The 25708-nt window shown below is 37.9% G+C and overlaps 1 protein-coding gene across 6 annotated transcripts in view; it reads right to left on the reverse strand.

Annotated features, from left to right (window-relative positions):
* DSE (dermatan sulfate epimerase) overlaps positions 1-25708 on the reverse strand; it is a 145447-nt gene that overhangs the window by 103581 nt on the left and 16158 nt on the right. For all 6 annotated transcript variants that reach the window (XM_026489232.4, XM_026489228.4, XM_026489226.4 and 3 more), the window contains 2 exons: positions 11210-11295; positions 3738-3789 (listed from right to left, as the gene is read on the reverse strand). In XM_026489232.4, the coding sequence (XP_026345017.2) occupies positions 3738-3789; positions 11210-11233 (76 nt within the window). In that variant the 5' untranslated portion in view covers positions 11234-11295. The remainder of the gene's footprint in view (positions 1-3737; positions 3790-11209; positions 11296-25708) is intronic.

The raw sequence follows: 25708 nt of genomic DNA on the forward strand, positions 1-25708 counted from the left end.
ATATGACATATACAATATATAGATAAATATAGATCTATATGCATAACTGGAGACATCAGCACATGCAAATGGCAGGGGAGAAAAATTTCACAAATTTATTGTCCAGGCAAGTTAACAAAGAAGAGTCAACAGCAACAATAACCTTCAAAAGTGAAAATAAATAAATAAATAAATAAATAAATAAATAAATAAATAAATCTAGATCATTACAATATATTATCTAGTATATCTAACCAGTTTTCAACTAAATAATTACGAGGTAGGCAAAGAAACAAGAATGTGTGACTCATCTTCAGCAAATAAAGCAGTCAATATAAATAGTCTCTGGTTTAAAAAAAAAGTCTCTGGTTGTGCCTAAATCCCAAAAGTTGGATTCTGTAGACAAAAAATACAAAGCACTTACTTTAAAAATTGGCTACTTAGTTCAAAGAACTAAAGTAAACCACGTTGTTTTCTTTTTTAAAGATTTCATTTACTTACTTGTCAGAGAGAGAGCACAAGCAGGGGTAGCAGCAGGCAGAGGGAGAAGCAGGCTCCCCGCTAAGCAAGGAACCTGATGCGGGACTTTATCCCAGGACCCCAGGATCGCAATCAGAGCTGAAGGCAGATGCTCAACGAACTGGGCCACCCAGGCATCCCAAAAGTAAACCATGTTTTAAGAATTAAAGGAAACTATTATAGCCATGAATCAAGAAACAGAAATTCTCAGTAAGGTGGTAGAAATTAGAAAAAAGAAACAAATGCATATTCTGGATTTGAAAACTGAAATGAAAAATTCACTGGAAGGGCTCAAAATCAGATTCAAGATGACAGAATAAAAATCAGTGAACTTGAAGACAAATCAGTAGAAATGATCCAAGCTGAAGAATAAAGACCAGGAAAACAACATCAAGTGTACCAGTATCCATTTAATGGGAGTTACCGAAGAAAAGAATGAGGAGGCAGAAAAAATATTTGAAAAAATAAAAAAAATAATGACTTGGGGCACCTGGGTGGCACAGCGGTTAAGCGTCTGCCTTCAGCTCAGGGCGTGATCCCGGCGTTATGGGATCCAGCCCCACATCAGGCCCCTCCGCTATGAGCCTGCTTCTTCCTCTCCCACTCCCCCTGCTTGTGTTCCCTCTCTCGCTGGCTGTCTCTATCCTGTCGAATAAATAAATAAAAATCTTAAAAAAAAAAATGACTGAAAACTTGCCAAATTTTATTAAAAACATTAATCTGCTTATCCAAGAGACTCAATGAACCCCAAATAGATACATGTGCACGAAACTCTCCTTCCTGGCTTTCTGTGACTGTATACTCTCAGGTGTCCCCTCACACCTCCATGACTGGTCATTCCTTGTATACTTTTCTTTCTCAATCCTTTTCCCATTAAGTATATTTTAAAATCCCATGCAACTCTTATCTTTTATACCACATACTCTCACATAGAAATTCCATCCATTTTCACAGACTATCAGTAAAAAGACTTTCAAATCCTATAACTAGGTTTTCTGGTTAAATACCTCTTCTTGGGTATTTCACTAGCACACTAACTGCAGAAGAGCGGCCCTTCTTCTGCTGTTCCACATTTCCATGGTAGTATTAGCACTAAGAGTAGGAAACAGGGAACTAGGCAACCTGAAACCTCAGCTGCCTTTGCCTTTCCTTCTACTCCAACTTTACTCGTTTGCTGAGTCCTGCCAATTCGACTGACAATTTTCTCCTTCCTATTCATTTCCACTACTACTTCCCTAGTTCAGGATTTCATTACTTTCTCACCCAGATTGATCTTCCAGCAATAACTGGTTTTCATGACTTTGTCCTCTTCTCTCTTTAGTCCACCCAAAACATAGTATTCAGATTAATATTCTTAAAACTTAGCTCGGATTATTACAGTCCCTGTTAAAACAACAAAAAATAGTCTCCCATGGCTCAAAAAATAAAATCTGAATTTGTTAGCAGAACATTGCTTTTTAAACTGTATTTAGTACTTCCCTTCACCAACCTAAAACTCCAGTCGTGAAAAAAAACTTGGAGACTTTCTTCAACTGAAATAAGTTTTAAAAAGAAGAAAGAAAAGGGAAAAAATGGGAAAAAAGATAATTACTTGTGGGTGGGTACATGTTCCCTGACAACTTGTAAATGTTCTAAGATTTAACATTATGTAAGTTCTTGGAAGTGTAGAGTGGCCACATCAGCTATGGGAGATGAAAAATTCAGGACACGTGGCCATGGAATATGGTAAGCAGATGGGCAGGATTGGGGTGGAGGAGATCCCACTCTGGACTTTTTCGGCCAGTTAAAGACAAGAAGACAAACTACTTTATCTACTGAGAAAAACCATGTTACTAGTAAATGGATACAGATGAATAGGGATTCTAGCACAGGGTGCATGAGAAAAATAAAACAAAGATTAGAGCAAACATTTCTGAAATACTCAGTTTTGCGATTTGGAACCACAGATGAACTTGTAGTTCCAGATGGACCTGAGCAAGGATGTCTGGGCAGGCCCTCAGAGGTCCAGAGACCCTTGACAATAGGAAGCTGGAGAATCTTGATGAACTGGCATGAAGTTCATTGTTTTTATAAACATGTTGCTGCCTGTACAGTATTTTGCTGGAAAATGGAAAAAGCTTTCTATCACTCTACAGCTTTGTGAATGGAATAAGCTACACAGATTTTGCAAATTAGGTAACAAAAACGCTGCAGATGCTGCTTGGGTGTAGGCCGAATTGTTTAGCTAAGCTTTCCACTCTCTCTGAACTTAAGCCAAAGGTAATCTTTGGTTCAGTCTATGAATTATAATGACTTCTAAATTCATATGATCCAAATTTAAAACATTTCACTATGCAAGGATGCATACTAATTCAAGATTAGAGCCAAAAAAGTAAGATTAATCAGGACACCAAACGGAGATGTGAAGAATAACAAAGCTCTTGTCATAGGAAAGAGCTGATGAAGTTTATTCTTTGTGGTTTTTGTCGTTTCTCTTATCTGACACAACCAAGGTAATTGCAATATTTCTTTTTTTTTATAATATTTTTTTATTATGTTAGTCACCATACAGTACATCCCTGGTTTTTGACGTAAAGTTCGATGATTCATTAGTTGCGTATAACACCCAGTGCACCATGCAATACGTGCCCTCCTTACTACCCATCACCAGCCTATCCCATTCCCCCACCCCTCTCCCCTCTGAAGCCCTCAGTTTGCAATATTTCTGCTGGAGTTTCTGAAGGTGTAATCTTCATAGTTATACCAAATTTCATTATGTCCTACAAAACTGCCAAATGTGTTATTGAATGCAGGAGTAAAAAGTCTATATAAATCAGAGCAGACTTAACTTATATTCAAGGTTCTCAGAGTCATTTCTAAAAAAACCAAATCACATAGGTCATTTTTGCTAATAGTCATTAAGAGGTATGTCAAACCATTTTACTCTATATATCTGAAATCTCAGACTTCATCGGAACATAATTTTTCTAAATCTTTGGTCTTTATTTAACCTCAGGACCCTCTGTAACCATCAGTAATACTAATGTTTTTCAATACTAATGCAGATTAATTCTGCAATTAGAGATTTCTAATTTTAAATGATGAATACCATTGCAAAATTTAGCTAAAGGAAATCTTGCACGAAGGAACTTTTCTTATTTATGTTTTCCTCATGTGTACAAGGTACTATAGCACGGCAGTGAGGAGCGAGGGTTCTGCAGTCAGATCTGTTAGATTTATGTACTAGTTCTACCACTTACCGTCTGCGTCACATTGAGCAAATCTGTATTTGCTGTGCCTCAGTTTCCTTATCTGTAAAACAGGGGTAATGATAGTATTTATAACTCACAAGGTTATTGCTTTTAAAAAAGAAAATGTAAACATGGGCATTATCAGTATATCACTATTATTAGCTATTTTCCTTATAGTCATAAATATTAATACATATGTATCAGTCATTAATATTTTGCAACAGAGACTATGAACTTAGCCTAAAATATATAGTCAGATATTTTGGGCACAAGATAATTATATTAATACAATTTAATGTTATCAGGGCGCCTGGGTGGCACAGCGGTTAAAGCGTCTGCCTTCGGCTCAGGGCGTGATCCCGGCGTTGTGGGCTCGAGCCCCACATCAGGCTCCTCCACTAAGAGCCTGCTTCTTCCTCTCCCACTCCCCCTGCTTGTGTTCCCTCTCTCGCTGGCTGTCTCTATCTCTGTCGAATAAATAAATAAAATCTTTTAAAAAAAAAAACAATTTAATGTTATCGTTTTTCTTTAAAACATGCAAACAAATACAGCAGACCACATGTCATTCAGGTAGGTGACATTCTGTATTAGTTTTAAAATAATGTATATTTCTTTAAATGAGTTTTAGAAATTATAACTAACATTCAGATGAGCGAGTCTTTAGCTAAAATTAACTCTATCACATTATTTAGCATCTTGCAGGCTTGTATATCATTCTTTCATGCGACTTTTTAGATTCTAAGTCATCATGATCCTTTTCAACAGGGTGCATTTTCTGTTAATATACTGCAAGATATGTACTTTTAGATTTTTCTTCTATAAAACACAGATTTATTATTAAATAAATTACCCTTGGCTTCCAAAGAAGTTGACATCTAAATACAAATGTACAGCAGGGATGTTCATATCCTGAACACAATTCTGAGAGAGATGTTTATGATTAACTACACACAGTGAAAACAGTAAGAAAACAATACCAACAGCAAAGAGAGCTTTACTCTCTGGATATATTTTGTGAAACTTGGGCAGTGTGTTTATTAAGAGAGCCACAGGAAATGAAATTGTGAATTACTTCAAATGGAAAAATAAAATAGACTCCTTTATCTTTCAGAATGTGATTTGGCAGGACGCCTGGGTGGCTCAGTCCAGTTAAGCATCTGCCTTGGGCTCAGGTCATGACCTCAGGGTCCTGGGATCGAGCCCTGCATCGGGCTCCCTGCTCAGTGGGGAGTCTGCTTCTCCCTCTCCCTCTGATGCCTCCCTCCCCTGGCTTGTGCTCACTCTCTCTCTCAAATAAATAGAAAAAATCTTAAAAAAAAAAAAAAGAAAAACTGTAATTTGGCTTTAATTCTGCTGGAAGGTAGCAGAGTGATTTCAAGCTTTCTTTAAAAAGGTTATAATGGGAAGTTACCCACTGAGTCAAGATGTTGAGTAGAAAAGCTCATTCATTCATGTGTGTGATATACTAGGAATAATACAGACAGAAATATAAGAACTTGCCCTCAAAAAACATTGGAATCTAATAATAAGAGGCAAATGTGTAAACAGATTAGTACGTTAATGCTCACTAAAGTAAAACAAATTAAAATCAACGAGCTGGGATGGAGAGCAACATAGCAAAGAAATGAACTTGAAAGTATTATATATACACTATATATATATATTTCATAATTTCTGTTTGTTCATGTCAGGCTTCAAGTTCCTTTCTCTCTCATACACAGATGCATACAAACGCACACACACACATTTAAGCACCCATACAAACCTAGTAGGATTTTGACTGTAATTTTATTGAATTTAAAGCTCAGTTTCAAAAAAATGAACATTTTAAATGCTGAGTCTTCCAATGTTTATGAATGTCGTATCAGCCTGCATTAATTTGTTTCTTAAGGTCTCTCGGAAATATTTTGTTTCTTTCACAATTTTTAGATAGTTATTCCTAGGTTTTAAATAACTTTATACTATTTTAAATTTTTTTTCAGTTTTATTTCCTGTTGTTACCTGTCATAGAAATGCAATTTTAAAAATATATAGTTGTTAAACTCATCTAATTCTAATATCTATCTGTAAATCTTTGGGATTTTCTACATAGACAAGTTACATTAAATAATATGTTTTATTATTTTTTTAATTCGTTTTCTTTCCTTACCACATTGACTAGCGCCTCCAGGATAAGGCTGACTAGAAGTGGTGATAATTCTCACATGTGCCTTATTCCTAATCTCAGAAGGAAAGCTTTCAGTATGTCTATGGTGACTACTACTGGTGTTTTGCAGATAGCCTCTATGAAAAAAATTCTTTTCTATTCTTAGTTTGCCAAAAGATGTATTTTAATCATAAACAAATGCTGACTTGAATCAACTGCTTTTCCAGAAACATTCTGACACAACTTCTCCCCTTTATTCTGTTTATGTGGTAAATTCTGATTTGGTTTTCTAATGTTAACATTTCATCATTATAACAAACTCAACTTATGTGTCATATAGTATCATTTTTACATATTGTTTGGTTAGCTGAAATTAAGAATTTTATTATTTGTGTTCATGATTGAGGCTGCCCCCTAATTTTTTCCTCATAATTTCCTATTCTTGTTTTGATATCAAGGTTATGCTGCCCTTGTAAGTTAAGTTGAAAGCCTACCCTCATTTTCTGTTTTCTGAAAAGTCAAAGATATTTATTCCTTACACATTTTCTAGAGTTAAACAGTGAAACTATCACCAATAGTGGAAGGTTTTAAATTAGAAATTCATCTTTTTTAGCTGTTATGAGATCTTCATAATTTGTTTGTTCATGTCTAAATTCCAGCAGGCTGCATTTTTTCGTGTCTTTTTTCATCCTACTAAGCTTGTACAAACCAGTTAAGACACAAAGCATATATTTATCACTGGCATATATTTTGGTAATATATAGCATATATATGTAATTAATAATAATTAAAAATTAATAATTATATACATAATTAAAATCTATAGTAGATGAGAGCTGTATTTAAGGGTAGTTCTATTTCTATAAGAGTCTGCCTTATTAAAATGAATTGCTATTTGGCATAATTTTAAAAAACGTAGTTGAACTAAAAACAATGTTTTATTTGTTTTGAGTTAAACTGCAAAGATGGATACAGTGGCATACCTAGTGGCTTGACACCTGAAAGGGACCATTTTTAACCTCTTTCTCTTGCAGACAAAAGTATTTTCAGCAATAATCATGAAGTGCAACAAATAATTATTATGTCCAGAAAAGCAATTCAGACAGTGACAATTTTCCATTATTAAATTTTGCATACAAAATAGTGCTAGTAAAAAATTAATAAAATGTGGGACGCCTGGGTGGCTCAGTTAAGCATCTGCCTTCGGCTCAGGTCATGATCCCAGGGTCCTGGAATTGAGCCCCATGTTGGGCTCCCTGCTCAGCGGGAGTCTGCTTCTCCCTCTGCCCCTCCCCTCCATGCTCGCGCGCTCTCTCTCTCAAATAAATAACTAAATAAAATCTTTTTAGAATTAATAAAATACAAGAAAAGAGTTCTAATACTTTTTAAAGTACATTAAGTTTTTTGAAAAAAGGAGAAAAATATTTATACCTACATAATGGTCTGCCATGGTGATGAATAAATTCCACTGAAGTTTCTGGCTTTGAAACTTCACTTCTGCAAATTTGTCAATGGTTTTATCAAATGATCTTCATATATTCATGGTCAACAGAATCAGTATATAGTATATATCAGATTTGTCAATCTGTCCTCACTCATAGTTGACTAAAGAACATTTTTTATTTTAATTTCAAGTATCTCTCTCACATTAAGAAACAGATATGCAAATAGAAAGCTTTAAAATAAGGATGTTTATCAGAGATTCATAAAAATCCCATTTCATAGTAAATTCAAGAAATTGCAATACTGTCCATGTCTTTGTTCTCTGGGATTCATTGTAGCGGCTTCCATATGTTTCTGCAGTTGAAATTTTACACAAGAATACCTTCACCAGAAAATTTATCATACATTTCTATTTTATCTAGTAAAATTCTCCAAAGCTTGTAATGGCTGCGAATTATTTGAGCTTGCTTCAGGCTCAGTTCATATCTTTAGCCCCTGAGGTACTACGTAATCCTGTGTTTAAACACAGACTCAAAATAAATAATTATACCCGAGCAATTATGAAAACGAAAAAACAGAAGTCGGTTGCTTATTCTTGATATAAATATGTGTAGCTGAGTCCACCTGTAGGGGACTTGGAACTACTTCCATGTGGAATACAATGTTTATTAAAGAATAAGTGATTGGAAAACATGTCAATTTTCAGCTTACACATGTATTATTAAATTTCAGTAACTGCAGCAGCTGTTTAGAACTAGACCGACAAAAGATTGTTTTTTCAGAGAGGCGTAGCATCATTGGCATTGCTTAGAATTTTCAGTGCATGGTGATAATAAAAAGCAGACTGACTTTTACTATTATTTTATTTTATTCCTCTTAAATTTTCTATACACAAAGCACTCCCTTACTGCCTATCCTAGGGGTAGTAGACCACTCCTACCATCCCATCCCTGGTAGGCCACTGTCTGGATAAGAAAAGTAATGAGCGCAGCTAAAAAGAAACAACCATTTCCTTTTAAACAGCAGGCCAAAGAGTCTTCTGGAATTAAGAGATTCCAAGTAATTTTATGAATAATGAAGTAGCTTGTTGATTTGTTTCTGGAAATATTCATTAAAAATACAAGTTACATTCTCTTTTGCTCCTTCACTAGGCTTGTTCAAATCATTACAACGTGCCTCATTTTTGCTTATCTGCTGTCACTGGCAGTGAAGTAACAGAATTTGCTCTGATGTAATGGAGTGGATAACCAACTGATATACCAAGATTTAAAAATTTGGTAAGGCAAACAAACCTCTGAAGTACCATTTGAGGTACTTCCTGGCCTTATCTGAAGCATTTAACACCTTATCACAAACTGAAAGGAGGCAAAGTCATTTGTGTTCAATAAATGTGCATCCTCCTGGATCTGGAAAGAAAATATCTGAGAAATTTAATTACAGTCTAAGTGAATCGTCACGTGAATCTCAATAGGTTGCAGCAAATGTTAAGTTTCTGGTTCACAGTTTAAAAAAGAAAAAAATGACTCCAGATATGGTAAAATTCCAACATCCTAAGAATGTAGTATTGCATAAATTGTAGTAAGTAAAATAAGTGGAAAGCAGCATTACATCTTCTTGAAATAAGAGTCTAAACTAACTAAAATGATCACATCTTATATGTCTTCTGTGCTTTTTTGACAAATTTGATTGAAAGAAATAAACTTCATCTTTTCTAACAGACACAAAATAAACAGAAGAAATGCCCATTTGGTGTTTCCTGTTTGGTTCTGTTGATGGACTAATGTTCCCTCCTGCTGTAGCAATTGAGGATGTTTGCATTCTTGACCCCTCCACAGGGAAGGAGGAAAAAATCTGAACTCTGATGACTTCGTGTACTCTGGCTTTGATGTGCTGCTCTGTGCACTGTGCAGAGGAACTGAGCTGAACTTGTATTGAAAGCAGCGAAAATGCCAATTAAGAGTCTGATGTTTAGCAGTTGCATCTGTAAGTTTACTTGGGTAAGAACATAATTTCTGCAGTAACACACATAACAGTTTCAAATGCTTTTAAAATTAGGCAGATAAAATATACAATAAGTCACTTTCTAAAAGATATGTAAAACAGCCAATGAAGTAGGAAGCATACAGCAATAATGGGCCCATTGATAACAAACAATATTTCCAGAGAACATTTTGGAGTTGACTATTACTACAGTGCTCTAAAGTTTTGAACTTTATTTATTTATTTATTTATTTATTTATTTTTAAAGATTTTATTTATTTATTCGACAGAGATAGAGACAGCCAGAGAGAGAGGGAACACAAGGAGGGGGAGTGGAAGAAGCAGGCTCATAGCAGAGGAGCCTGATGTGGGGCTCAATCCCACAATGCTGGGATCACGCCCTGAGCCGAAGGCAGACGCTTAACCGCTGTGCCACCCAGGAGCCCCTATTTATTTATTTTTTTTAAAGATTTTATTTATTTATTGGACAGAGAGAGAGACAGCCAGCGAGAGAGGGAACACAGGCAGGGGGAGAGGAAGAAGCAGGCTCCCAGCAGAGGAGCCTGATGTGGGGCTCGATCCCAGGACTCCGGGATCACACCCTGAGCTGAAGGCAGGCGCTTAACAACTGAACCACCCAGGGGCCCCTAAAGTTTTGAACTTTAAATTCTCTACAATCCCAATGATTTTTATCCCTTGGATGCCAGCTATGGTTCTAGCAAATCATTTGCCTGAGATCTTGACAAGAAAATCCATCCTCCTTCAACTCTACTTTTCCTGGAACCCCAATCTGATAAGAGGCAGTTCAGAGTCAGTTATAACCTCCCTAGGTCACATTTGAGAGCTCAAAAGCTTATTTTAACCTTGTCCCTTAACCTAACCCTCCACTTCCCTTATGTTTTTGTTCACTTTGTGATGGAAGAAAGGGAGAAATCCATGAAACATTTATTATAATTTTCTACTAGGAAATAATGCTGTAAAGTCTCTGACTCACCCCTTTTTGTACCTAAGGGCCAATAGATTACTCTTTGTGATGTGCTGGGTAACTAAGTAACTGAGAAAAACGGAGTCTGTCCTGGAGAAGGATGGCACCAAATCAGCTAAACTGACTTTCCCCTGACTTTTCCCTTTTCTATACTGTAAACCCCTTTAGAATCCACTAATTTCCCTTTTGGGGAAACCTATCCATTTTCCTGGGAGTTATGAGGCCTATGCAGAAGGCTTGCATATTTGGAGATCACACAAATGGCCCCCAACATCAATCTCAAGGCTAGAGTTTAGTAAATGTGAACTGTCATGAAATCTAACTGCCTGACTGTAATCATTTTGCAAAGTTTACTTATAGTAATAATTTGATTTGGGCTTTCCCTCTTTGTAGACTGTTCCAGTGGAATAATTTAGAAATTATATTTATTTTCTCATCTCTTTAGAGATTGTTCTGCTTCATTTTGCTCTTATATATTATTTTCCTCATTTAGATTTCGATATATTTTACTTTTCTTTCCATGAAGTGTTCATCCTAATTCATGCTCTGCAGCTCAGCAGTAAGTTTTAGGGAGGATCCAGTATCTTTACATTTGACAAATGAAGAGAGAATGTAACAGTTTTCTTGGCCAAGTAAAGGAGACACGGAGTACGACTGTCATGAGTCAGGATTTGGCCTCCTCAGCATCAGCTAGAAGAAAGCAAGTGCCACAGCCCTGGATGAAAGTACATGGCAATGAAGAGGGATGATGGTCAGACAGTGTTATGTTGGTATCATTTACATATTATCAGCAAGGCCTAAATAGGTGACCTGGCATGAAGAACACAGTAATTTCCAAAATTTCATCACTCTTGGCACAAGCTGCCCTTACGATATTTCAAACATAAAGGTCTTTCTTTCAAAGAAAAAGCTGAAGGGAACCCTTACCTCAGATTTTCCTTTTTTCCCCATCGGCTATTATTCCTCAGGCTTCTGCCTTCATCTCCTCCAGGATGAGGCCTCTCTCCCGGTTACTATAGTGATGGGTCAGGAAAATATCTGAATGCATGCTTCAAAATTAGTCAGTAAATTATAAATGGGTTACTCATGTAAAAAGGCAGAATTGTAAACCGAGAATAGTGGTCTTTACATAGAAAGCAGAAGAAAATTACACAACATACATCAGAGCATCACAATGTGACAAACAAAAGTTGTATAAACATCTTAACTTTGCAGGAGACCATCTACCTACCCCCGTTGCTACACATGCTACTAGGTTCTGTGAAAATGATAAAAGGTACCAGATATCTGGGGATGAAGTCAAGGTAGAACATACAAATTATTTTATACAATTTACCCAATAAAACAAGAGAGAAAACGCATATGTTGACAATTCAGCCTGCCTCTTGAACTAAAAAGCTAATGGAACTTTGGAGATGGCTTATTTCAGCACTCCTTATCGAAAGAGACACATCACAACTTGTGAGAGACATTTTCAAAACCACGCTTGGCCTTACTCCAGACCTGGTAAAATAACGTCTGAGAGTGAGGCCTTGGGACTTAGTAGAAGTCAGGCAGCTAGTGTCTCAGTCTTCTGGGTTTTCTTTTTGCAGAAAATTCACCTCTTTACAGTGACTTGGGAGTTTGGAAGCTTTGGTGTCTGAAGGACTCCTCTGATGCCACCAAACATGATCCTGGGCTAGTAACACATGCCCCTAGACTGTCAAGTGACTGGCCCCCCAAATAGGGTTGTTTCCCATCTTAGGTGGGCCAGTTAAACTCTGCTGCTTCCAAAACCACATAACACTGGAATAGGTGGTATGTGTCCCTACTTGGTCTCCAACTGTCATGCAAAGAGGTCATGGGCACTCATTATTATTGCCTCATGGTGCAAATATGAAATAGAATGAATTGAGAGAAAACTTAAAAGCAGACAAGTAGGAGAGCACACACAATTGCCTGAATCCACCACCCATTGATAGGGAACATCTATGTAAGGACATAGTTGAATTATCAGTCTATTATTTCCTTGAGCTCAGGATGATTGAGTTACAAATTGGCAGGTGTCCAACAAAGCCAGATTCTTTTCGTGCTTTACATATATTTATGTCACTGCATGTAATCCTCAATCCTCACAATCTCATGAAGGTTCCAAAGCTACAGACCCTGCAACCACCCTGTTCTTCCATGTCTGCCATGATTTCCCTGACCTTTTTAAAATTTTATTTATTTATTTCTTAATTTGAGAGAAAGAGAGAGAGAAAGCACAGAGGGAGAGTGAGAGGGAGAAGCAGACTCCCCGATGAGCAGGGAGCCTGATGCAGGGACCCTGGGATCATGACCTGAGCCAAAGGCAGATGCTTAACTGACTGAGCCACCCAGGAGCCCCTATTTATTTATTTTAGAAAGAGAGAGCAGGTGAGGGGAGGAGCAGAGGGAGAGTGAGAAAGAGAATTTCAAGCAGACTCCATGCTAAGCATGGAACGCAATGCAGGGCTGAGGCGGGGTTGATAGGGGGCTCAAATGCAGGGCTCAATCTCACGATCCAGAGATTATCAAGAGTTGGATGCTTAACCAACTGAGCCACTCAGGTGACCCTAATTAAAGCCACTCTTTGAAGAAAATGTATTATTGGAATAAATTATGTAAGCCAAAGTCCCATGAAATGTCCAAACAATTCTTCTAACCCTTTCTTAGAATGACTAATATTTGTTTGGGTTACAAGATAACTATGAAGGTTAAAACCCGTATAAGTGACTAAGCTCAAACTTGTTCCCATGACCCTCGTGTCTAAAAAAAAAAAAGAAGAAGAAGAAGAAAGAAAAGGAAAAAACTGAATTCACATTTAATCAAAAATTAAATTTGACGTTCAGTAAAGGAAGGAGGAGTAATCATTTTAAATATGTTGCAATCCATACTAGAACCTATTTGAAAAATGTAATTTGCTCTGTTAGAGTCTTGCCTTCTGATAACACAGCAAAATCTTCTTTTATCCGTATTGTGAAAGTACATGGACCAGAAAAGAGAAAGACAAAACAGTAAACCTTGGCTTAGTAGAAGAGATTAAACTGACAGAAAAAAAGTAGAGAAATGAAATCATTAAAGCAGTGGCTGAGAGCTGGAAAGCAAAGATAAGTACAGTGAAAACTGATGTAAACAGCACAGAAAATTGTTCTGTGCATAGGAGGGTTTATGTATAATTCATTGCTCTACAAATTTTCTCTCTGATTCAGAATATCCGTTAGCAAGATTATTTGGATAGTGAGTTCTAAATCTCTTATTACAGTCAAGATAATAAGCACAGTAAATGATTAGAGGACAGTCATGTTCTTGACCCTAAAAGCTAAAAGAGTTAAAATCTGTACTTTATAAGAAAGCAATGACTAAGACATATGATTAAAAATCTAACAGTTGACAAAATTTAGAATGTCCCTTATATGCATGCCTATTGAGCTATTTTCATATTTGAGTTAAGATCACCAAATGTGAATGTGCTCATTTTTGTCTATTATGTGAAGTCACACAGAATGGCAATAGTAGGATTCACATAAGATGACAGATGATCAACAGGTAACTGACCTTTATTTTAGTGTGTGTATGTATGTGTACTCCAAATGACATATATAATGACTGATAGAAAAAGTTATTTTCTAGGCCATTCCTTAAAAAAGACTTATGTGTGTGGAGGCTGGGGAGGAGAGAATAAAGTAAATGTTTATTGAGTGCTTACTATATATTCATGTGATACAATAGATGATTCTAATTTTACTTAGTTTTAATAAAAAGATTATGACATAATATGAATAAGCTCAAATTACTAATGGGTGTTCTAAACAAAATTAAAAATTTTAGTAAAAGCAATATTCAGAGTTAAATAACTTACCAGTTTCTTATTTTGTTCTCCTGATATAAAAAGTATTAATCATAAGAGCTACTATTTATTGAGTATCTACTATGCTCAAGGTACTGGAACTCATAATTTACATACATTTTTCATTTTCAACACAACCCCACAGCAAAATAGGTTTATTATTATCACCAGTTTATAGAAGATATATTTGAGGCTTAATGGGTTTCTGTAAATTGCTTCAAAAATATACTTAGTTAAGTCACAAAACAAAACGTAGACTCTGGTTTATCTGATTAAAAAGCTCTCATTCCATCAATTATACCATGCCATCATCATAACACTTTGACATTTAGTCTTTATGTTCAACATTCTGTATGTTTTTATTTATATTCATAAATATTTTCTGTCTAAAGAGCTCCTTTCAAAATATATGAGGACAAGGAAGGACATTATCAAGCTTGATGTTACTTTACACAATTACAAGATTTATAAATTGCTTATAAGATTCAAGCCACGGGGCATCTGGCTGGCTCAGTGGTACAGCATGTGACTCTTGATCTTGGGGGTCATGAGTTCGAGCCCCATGTTAAAAAAGATTTAAGCCAAGATCAAAACAGAACAAAAACAAGGGGCCTGTATAAAAAAAAATTTTTTTTAAAGGAGGCTCCACACACAACATGGGGCTTGAACTCACGACCCTGAGATCAAGAGTTGCATGCTCTATTGACTGAGCCAGCCAGGCACCCAAGGAAAAAATATTGTTAATAAAAGATAGGTTGGAGGAAAGGTAACAAATGGACGCCAAGATTCCTACTGCTGTTTAGCTTTGTACTACCTAAAGAAAAAGAATTATTCATGATTTATTAATAACAATATTTCAGGGGCGCCTGGGTGGCTCAGTCGTTAAGCATCTGCCTTTGGCTCAGGGTGTGATCCCAGCGTTCTGGGATCGAGCCCCGCATTAGGCTCCTCTGCTGGGAGCCTGCTTCTTCCTCTCCCACTCCCCCTGCTTGTGTTCCCTCTCTCACTGGCTGTCTCCCTCTCTGTCAAATAAATAAATAAAATCTTTAATAATAATAATAATAATAATAATATTATTATTTCAGGGCACTTGGGTGGCTCAGTCAGTTAAGCATTCAACTCTTGGTTTCAGCTTAGGTCATGATCTACGGGTCCTGGGTTTGAGCCCCAAATTGGGCTCTGCACTCAGCACAGAGTCTGTTTGTCCCTCTCCCTCTGCTCTTCCCTCTACTCTCTCTCTCTCATAAAAAAATAAAAATCTTAAAAAAAAAATACTTCATTAAAAAAATTCTCCATTATGTAAGTATGCTTTATTCTAGTTCCTGTTCATCTAGGATGTGAAGGAAGGTTTATTTTTTCCAGAGTAACAGTTTTCAATTAAATGCATTCAACTTTCTTCAGTAAGATACTCTTTTGAGGCCATTGAAATCTATCACTGATAATACAGGAACAGGCAGGCAGGGCTATAGGCAATGCCTCTGCTTGATTAGCAACTGTGGCTCTCTCTATTAAATGCTAAAATCAACTTGTCACAAATTCAAATAAAGCAGCAGAGAATCCACACCCAAACAGTAAGGTTAGTGAATGACTGAAGTGGTCAGGTTCAGATTCTGCTTCACTCATTCAGCAAGACTGGAACCCGGTGGGTCTCAGGCATTGTGTTGAAGACAGAAAGAGAAAGCACACAGATGCTGCCCTCAGGATTCACTTCCCAGTGGGTGAGAGAGACCCGTCAGCAACCCAATATAAGAAAGAGTCCTAACTGTTATGGTTTGCCTCTGTGCAAAGTGTTACGAATACCCAGAGGACATGCATTAGTCCGCTCAGACTGCCATGACAAAATACCATAGACTGCATGCCTTAAAAGACAGAAATGTATATTCTCACAGTTCTGGAGGCCATGAAGTCCAAGATAAAGGTGCCAGCAGATTGGGTTCCTGACTTGCAGATGGCTACCTTCTTTCTGTGTCCTCACAGGCAGAGAGAGCAAGCTGTCTGGTGTCTCCTTGTAAGGGCACTAATCACATCATGAGGGTCCCACCCTCATGAACTCATCTTACTCTATCTACCTCCCACAAGCTCCATCTCCAAATAGGATTACATTGGAGTTAGGGCTTTAACACATGAATTCTGGGGAACACAAATATTTAGTCTATAACAGGAGGGAAGTGCTAACTCTGCCTAGTGTTGTAGAGGAGGCTGTTGCAGAGGAAGTGACTCTTGAGCTTGGCCTCAAAGCAATCACAGGAGGTCACCAGCAGAGGAGTAGGAAGGCTACACGGTGTAGAGAGGACAGCAGAAACAAAACACAGGAGAAGGAACAAATGGTGATCATTTCAGGGAAAGGAAGGAATAAGGCAGAAAATCTAAGTTGGGACCAGATTATAGAAGGTCCCTGCATCTGATGCTGAGGAGCTTAAAATTTCTTTATATGGGCAGTGGGAAGCTGATGAAATTGTGTGTGTGTGTGTGTGTGTGTGTGTGTGTGTGTGTGTGTGAGATAATAAAGTTTGTTGTTTGGATAACAGTAATGCAAGTTTAATATTTAAAAACTGAATTTTGGAGGGGCGCCTGGGTGGCTCAGTGGTTAAGCGGCTGCCTTCGGCTCAGGTCATGATCTCAGGGTCCTGGGAGTGAGCTTAGTGTGGGGCTCCCTGCTCAGCTGGGAGCCTGCTTCTCCTTCTCCCCCCCCCCCCCACTTGTGCTCTCTCTCTCTCAAATAAATAAAATCTTTAAAACAAATAAAAATAAAGACTGAATTTTTAAAAGCTTTTATTTTGAAACAATTTCAAATTTACATAAATGTCGAAAGAATAGTACAAAGAACTCCTATATACTCTTTATCTAGATTTATCCATTGTTACTATTTTGCCACACTTGTTTAATGTTCTCTCTCTATATATAGCATATATATTATTTATATAGACATATACAAACATACAGATATGGATATGCATGTGTATTTATACACACATGTACATATATATATGCACATATACATACTCATGTATATGTACACACACTAAATTATTTTCTGAACTAGTTGAGAATAGGTTCACACATTAATGCCTTTACCCCTTAATAATTCAGTGTGTATATAAAGTTCCTCAGCTTTTATTTTCATGACATTGAGATTTTTAAAATATAGTGAGAATTTTTAAAGTAAATGGTATGTTAAAAAAATACATTATTATTGAAAAATGACTAAGATCAGCAAGAAAGAGACTGATGGATAAGAAAGAGCATAAAATAAGGGAAAGAGAGAAGACCAGACTGAACCAGCTGAGATGACGAAGTCCTTGCAGGACGGGAGAGAAGGGCACCTATGTGGGAAATTCAACAGCATTTAGTGCATATTATGTGCAAAACATAAAGGAAATGAAAACTTGATTCTAGCTTGGGACATTTAAAGGATGGTCATAAGCATTATAGGATAAATAGATTTTGATTTTTGTTTGATTTTAGGTTGAAGGAAGAGAACCCGTTTGTTTTTGAATGCTGAGCAGACCTGTAATGCTGGAAACAAGATAGAGAGTTCAGGTGAAATGTCTAAAATAGAGAAGGATTACCTAAAGAAGATAAACCTAAACAACCCATCTTCTGCTTATCTTTCTATTTCCCCGACCGATTATAGACAGATAACCATCTCTTAGTCGCCTAAGGAAAAGGCAGGGATGGCCAAGTTTCCTTCCAGGCAAAGGAGGGCTGGAAGACTCAGAGGATTTCCCTGTAGAAGAGAGGAAGCCCTGGCTGGCTCAATCAGGGCAGCAGGCAAGTCTTCATCTCTGGAGTTGTGAGTTTGAGTTCTATGTTGGGTGTGGAGATTACTTAAAAATAAAATATTAGAAAAAAAAAAAAAGAATTGAGGAATCTGAGTCAGCAGGCCAGGGCAACTTCTCCCCTGCTGCTGAGAATCAAACAGGAATTAAGAGGTGCCAGAAGCACACAATGCTTTGTACCAAGTCCACAATCCCCCATCCAGAATTTCCAAACCCCCAAAACTCTGGAAAGTACTTTTGTATCTCATTTGGCAGCAAAACCTAACCTGAATTGATCTGAAGCTCTTGGCGGTGTCTATCCTACTTACTGTGCATATTCATACATTTCTCTGCATGACTATTAATGTGTTTGATAACAAGTGTTGTTTTAGAACTCACAGGGGACAGTACTTAATATGCACCCTAACTATCCCCTTTCTAAAATCCAAAAGATTCTAAAGTTCAAACTCATGGGACTGTAGAGATTTTAGATAAGGAAATGTGGAAGTGTATTTGAAAAGTTGGGTAAATATTACCTTTGCAACCTACACTGGCACCTTTAAATGAATATTTCACTCATGAAAATGTGAGTGGAAGTCACAGAAGTCTCCCTGGGCTTTGGCATCTTATATCTGGAACTACAGAGAGGTCTTCGTTTGCCTGTTCTGACTCATTGCCCATTTCAGCATCTTTGGCTCTTTGCTTCATTCTGTCCCTCAGCATCCATTACAGGCCTAGCTAATCCATTGGATCCAAAGCCCTCACTCTTCGTCAGGATATGGTTTTTGGTATTTGACCTCTGGCCCTCCTGAACCATAACTGCCTCCAAGAAGAGAGCTTATCAACCTTCTTTCCCCTACCTGTCCTCCCCCACCCTCATTGTGCTATGTCCTGTGGGACTCATCACCTGTACCTGTCTCCTGCTGCCTGCCCCACACCCTGGGGGGTAGGCAAGTGTGCAAAAAGGAATCAGACCAATCAGCCATTCAACCTTCAAGTTGGTCATTTGTTGGCTAATCATTTATTTATTCATTCATTCAAGAAATATATATTGAAAACCTACAATGTACCAAATGCTATGCTAGGTACTTGAAGTATAGCAATTCACAGACATACTTGATGTCATCATTGAGTTTACAATCTAGCAACGGAAAACAGGTGTTAAATGAACAATCAACTACAACTGTAGTGAGTGCTACAAATGGGGATACAGAGTGCAGTGAGAGTGTACAGGGGAGCTAGGAGAGAAGGGCCCAAACCTGGTGTAGAGCCTCAAGGAAGGGCTCCTGGAGGAAGTGACTTTTGAGTTGAGTTGACACAGCCAGGTGAAAAGGGTGAGGGGGGCAGGAAGGATGGAGGTGGAGAGAATTCCAGGCAAAGCAAACTGCCTATGAAGGAGACAAGACAGGAAGGAGCTTGGCCTAAATGTGAATGTGGAAGCCATAACCGTGGCTAGTGAGGAGAAAGAGAGAGAGCCTAAGGTGAAGTAAAAGAACTTTGGTCTTAAATGGCTAACAGACACATGAAAAAATGTTCAAAATCACTAGCCATCAGGGAAATTCAAATCAAAACCACATTGAGATACCACCTTACACCAGTCAGAATGGCAAAAATTGACAAGGCAGGAAAAAACAAATGTTGGAGAGGATGTGGAGAAAGGGGATCCCTCTTACACTGTTGGTGAGAATGCAAGTTGGTACAGCCACATTGGAAAACAGTGTGGAGGTCCCTGAAAAAGTTAAAAATTGAGCTACCCTATGATCCAGCAATTGTACTACTGGGTATTTACCCCAAAGATACAGACGTAGTGAAGAGAAGGGCCATATGCACCCCAATGTTCATAGCAGCATTGTCCACAATAGCTAAATTGTGGAAGGAGCCGAGATGCCCTTCAACAGATGACTGGATTAAGAAGATGTGGTCCATTTATACAATGGAATATTACTCAGCCATCGGAAAGAACGATTACACAACATTTGTAGCAACATGGACGGGACTGGAGGAGATTATGCCAAGTGAAATAAGTGAAGCAGAGAAAGACAATTATCATATGGTTTCACTCATTTATGGAACACAAGAGATAGGAAGATCGGTAGGAGAAGGAAGGGAAGAATGAAGGGAGGGGTAAACAGAAGGGGAAATGAACCACGAGAGACTGTGGACTCTGGGAAACAAACTGAGGGCTTCAGAGGGGAGGGGGGTGGGGGGATGGGATAGGCCAGTGATGGGTATTAGGGAGGGCACACACTGCATGGTGCACTGGGTGTTATATGCAAATAATGAATCATGGAACACTACATCAGAAACTAAGGATATACTGTATGGTGACTAACATAATAAAAAATTATTATAAAAAAAAAGAACTTTGGTCTTTATGTGAAGAGATAACCCACCATTGAGGGGTTTTAAGTAAGGATGTGACCTAATCAGATACTATGTATCAGACCACTCTAGTTGTAGGATAGAGAAGAGGAGAGATCAAGAGTGAGTGCATGAAGAACTGAATAAAATTGTTCTTCTCATGACCCTGAGTAGGATTGCACCTTCCTGCTCCTGAAACAGTGGGTTACACAGCCTAGCTCTGCATGGTTGAGACCAGGCTTTCCAGGAAGGCCTGGCTATCTTCAAGAAGAAAGAGGAACAAGACTCCCTCTCCACGGGGGTCAAGACTGCTTTTCACCACCAGAGTGAAGCCTATCCCAGAGAAGTTTGCCTGCTCTCTCTCTGTACACTCCCACATACAGCCACTCTAAAACCTTTCAGCCTGACCACCTCAGTAGTTTAACCACTGCTCCACAACCCAAAAATGCTCTCTCAGCACCTTGCTCCATATTTTGTTTGAATAGTATATAACAATCACAGTTGGGATGATTTCTCCTTTAAGTTTGTTGTCCATTAATGCTATTTAAACTCTTGAGAAAAGATGGCCATGAATTTTGCATTAAGAATCATAATCATATGTTATCATGATTCTTCACTCAAAAAGAGCAGCATTATACTCTGGCTTACTTCCATACTCTAATAAGACTTTCATGCTGCCTGCTGGCATGAGGAACACTGCTGGAATTCATTCTCGAACAGAACTTTTCCTGAACTGAAACTCTACACTAAAAAGCAGTGAAGGAAACTTGTTACCATTCATTTATTTTGGACTTAGATTCAAAGGGTGGGAGGAATAGGGGAAGGACAATAGTTCTTTGAGACCAGTTAGTAGAAGGCCAAAAATCCCTCATTAGACCTGATAGCCTGAGGCAGAATAGTCAGGAAAGCAATTATGCAAAGTGTATCTTTAGCAGGAGGGGAAAGATAAGATAAATATATGTCGTGAAGCATATTAAGTCATTGCCAAATATACTTCGGTCCCTCTGAATTCTAAAATTTCCCCGGTCTTCCCTGCTCTGAAATTTTATCAAGAGTGATAAAATTATGTATTCAGAAGTTAAAGGAACTTGTACATTTGAAGTTGGGCTTTTTTTCTTTCATTTTTGTATTTGTATGACAATAGTATTCAAATATGGAAGGAAATGAGTATTGCACTATTAAGGACTACTTAGTATTCCAAAAATAGAAACAGCCACCTAAAATGTACTACTTGGAGTACTTAAAACGTATTACTATTCAAATAATTTCCAATGTTTCCTCTAATTTCAACTTTGGATCCCAAAGGATTCCAGCGACCTCTCAAAGTACAAATTTAGTAGTTCAGTGCTGAATAAAGTCTCTTTCTGGAAGGTGTGAGGGTCTGAAGGTCTGTCTTTTCTCTATTCTCCAAATACTATACACATCTTCCTAAGAAAAATTCGCACTTTTTTTCTGGACTAAGATTTATGAATAACTGCCAAATTTTTTGAACAAAAGCATATTATTAGCAGACTGGCAGTTTATTAAAATTCCACAACTATATTTCCATCTAATGTTCCATATTATCCTTGCCCACAGCCAACCATCACCAAAAACTAGCAATCTCAGAAAATAGCAAAGTGTGTTAAGTAACTTTCTTTCAGACCATACTAATTTTACTGGGTCAACTTCAGGTCATAATATACTGTGGAATTATCCATTTCAACATTAATCACTTAAAGATGTGCACTGAAAGATTATCTTGGACCTCTTAGATGAGAAAAAATAAGTTGTGAATAGTTCTGTTCAAGTTTTGAAAATCCTATTTGGTACAAGTTGAGTGAAAAGAACCTTCCTCATCTCTCTGTTCTGTCTCTACACCTATAACTAGTCTGTATCTATCTAGATCTATCCTCGATGCTTAAAATGCCTGAGTCATTTAGGAGAGAGGAAGCAACCCACCCAGAATACCACACTGGAGAAAAGCCCCAAGTAAAAATGATAACATCCCGAAACAATGAAAGCAGTTTAGAATTTTGTGTTTATTCCTTCTTCCTAAAAAACTTTGATGGTCCAACCAGTGAGACATCAAAAATCCATCCAGAACTTGAGTTAATATATATTTGTAACTACACTCAGAACTCTGTGTTTACCCACCTCTCCACTCCCCACAAATGTGGCATACGTTTCTTTTGCTTTTTTCTTCACTCTGTTTGCCATTAAAGCCAGGAATTCAAAAATGAGGAAGTTCTAAAGGGCAGACTCTACAAAACTGACCTAACTTGGCTTACACTCTTAAAAGTTTTGGCCCAGGATAGCCAAATATATTCTAGTTATAACAGTTTTAAGATTTATGAGTTCAAATTCCATGAAACTCAAAATCAAGGAATAATTTTTTTTCTTTCCTTTTCTAAGGAATAATTTTTTTAATTCAAGCAGATTCTCAGGATGAGAAAATTTACCTATATTTTTAGTTTACCATGCTTCTGGAACATTTTGTTCTCTAACAGCTTTCTAAACCCATAATTACAGATAACTTTTAATTGGCTCAAATTATTCTTAAATCGAGTAGCGGGAGAAACTGGTAATTGTTCCTCAGTATTCAGTCTTTTCTTCCTCTTGAATTTTAGGTGAGCACAAACCACATTAGTTAGAGACTAATTTCTGTCTCCCTTGCAAACCAAGGTTTGCATTGGCATGTGAGTGTATGTGACTGGACTTTTCAGGTCACATTAGAAAACTGCTTGCCTTCATTTCCTCTTTCCCCATATTTATCACTTAATAATACTTAATTATCATTACCTATTTTATGAAAATTGATACTGCCAGGGGAATAGAAAAGCTAGTCAAAATTGTCCTCATATTCAACTTGTTTCCAAACTAAGAGGGATTAGTAAAATAAATTCACAAATAACTAAAAGTAAAACAAAACAAGTAATCACAATAGATGTACAAACCATGCTAAGGTTTCAAAGGAAAAAGATAATATCTGACCTGAGGCATCCAAAAAATAATTTATTCAGGAGTTAACGATTGAGAAGGGTGGTAATGAATAAAGTGGGAGAGAATGGCTCCCCTCCCCTGCATTCTGAAAAATGCAGAAAAGCGAAATGCTTCCTGTGAATCTTGACACTGGCCCCGAGTTAGCTTACACTATCGTACCAACACTGTGGGTCAGACATGTGTTACATGCTTTACATGTTTGGCTTTCTATAGCTGCCGTAACAAATGACCACAAACTTAGTAGTTTAAAACAACACAACTTAAAATATCTTAGCGCTCTGGAGATCATTAAGTCCAAAACGAGTTTCACGGGGCCAAACTCAAGGCGTGGGCAGGGCAGCATCCCTTTCTGCAGCCTCTGAGGAGGATCCATTTCCTCGCCCTTTCCAGCTTCTAGAGTTTGCCCACATACTTGGCTAGTGGCTTCTTCCTCCATCTTCAGAGCTAGCAATGCTGATACACTTCGGCTCACATCGCATCACTCTGACTTCCTGTTCTGTCTTCCTCTTCCACTTTAAGGAGACTCGTGTTTACATTGGGCCCACCCAGATAGTCCAGAAAAATCTCCCTATCTCAAGGTCAGCTGATCAGCAACCTTAATTCCTTCTTGTCATGTAATATTATATTCACAGAGTCCCGGGATTAGGATGTAGATATCTTTGGGGGGCCATTATTCTGCCTATCACATATAATCTCATTTAATCTTTATAACAGATCTATGATTTTGGTAGTAGTGTTAACTCTATAGATAAGAAACGAAGGAATAGAAAGATTAGGGGATTTGCCCATGATTACCAAGCCAATAAGTGGCCTATCAGGATTGGGAACTCAAATATTTCTTACTCCAGGGCCTAAACTTTAATAAAGTTACCAATAATTCAGTGTTTAACGCAGGTAACTGACTGGTTTTAACACTGAGTTTCCCAGGCCAGGAAAACCCCTCAGTCCCAGGCAAACCATAATGGTTAATCACCATATCTGCTGAACACTTAACCCAAGTACCTATTACAATAGTTTAGTGAGAATTTAAGAGCCTAGTGGTCAGAGATCACAACTAAATTCTAGAGGCACAGAAATGGCAGAGAAACTCTACCTCTTCCTCAAGTGAACTTTTCCTTGGTTTTGAAAGAAGACTTCAACTACTCCCATTTTGACTTCAGTCTGTACTTTCTAATTGATTAAGAACTTAATTTTCACTCAGGCAAAAGACCCTGGAGGCAAAGCGTCGCCTGATGGGAACCGAAACTAGCCCCTCAAACAATAGGGACTTCCCTGAGCCATCAAAAACCCCACCCATGAAAACGATTATCTGATTTTTACTTCCCACCTGCATGTACTCACCAACCTTTGTCCCATTTTCCTTATATAAACTTATATTTTTGGCTAGTCTTTGAGAGGCTAGTCCATTGGCCTCAGTGAAATAAATTCCTTTATTGTTTCACCACCACTCATTTCTCTGCCTTTGGATTTTGTCAGCAGTGAGTGGGCAAACCTGGTCTACTGGGACCCCTGACGCCAGGTGCTCTTATACCCCTGCGACCCAACTAGTCTGATAAAAAATGCATTTGCTGAAGATGGTCCAGATAATTTAAGAAGATTCATAAGCAGGACTTTGAACATAGATGGGAAAATATATCTGAAGTAGAAAGTTTAGAATTTATTAAAATTGGTGTCATAAACTGAGTTCCCCCAGAAACCTACCCTGGGACAGGGATTGGATTACACTTTGTTTTTTTAGGACGGGATTCCAAGAGGCATTTGTGGGGACTGGGAAAGAGAAGAAAGGAAGGAAGCCACTATAGTGGATGATGATGATGAGCAGGTTACCGATAAGGACATCTGGATTACTGATAATGGACAAGGTCACTGATAATGGACAGATCCCATCGGGACCTTTGAGAAGATGGTGTGGAACATTCATCAGAGTTGTTCTCCACTGCAGAGGTGAGGAAGTTGGGATTCTGTCCAGGCAGTAGGAAGCCTTCAGCATGCACTGAAATAGTGAATGCCAAGGGGATATGGGCAGAGCACCAACAGTTCTAATTTGCCTATCCAAATCATTTCCTGAGTCTTACCACTTCTCATAATTTCTACAGTGACAACCCTAGTCAAGCCACTGCAGCAGCTTCCTCATTGGTTTTCTTGCCTCCACTCTTAATCCCCACTCAATCCCCACAAAATAGCCAAACGCCTTTTCCAAAGCATGAATCCAATTATGTCACCACCACCCTAGCAAAAACTCAGATTGTTACCAGCTAGAATCTAACTTCCTCATAGCCTTCAAGCGTTACATGGTCTGACTACCCCATCCCTCTGATCTTACCTCCTAAATAAAGTTTGTAAACCAGTAATAAACATGGTATATTGGAGTTATGTTTACAATATCCAATATTTCTCTTCTTTTTGTTGATTAGACTTGTCTTAGTCTTTGCTCTTTGGTTCCTCTGTTTACAATGCTTTTCCCAGTGGATCACC

The sequence above is a fragment of the Ursus arctos genome, unplaced genomic scaffold (genome assembly GCF_023065955.2).
Source record: "Ursus arctos isolate Adak ecotype North America unplaced genomic scaffold, UrsArc2.0 scaffold_13, whole genome shotgun sequence".
In the NCBI taxonomy this organism is placed as follows: Eukaryota; Metazoa; Chordata; class Mammalia; order Carnivora; family Ursidae; genus Ursus; species Ursus arctos.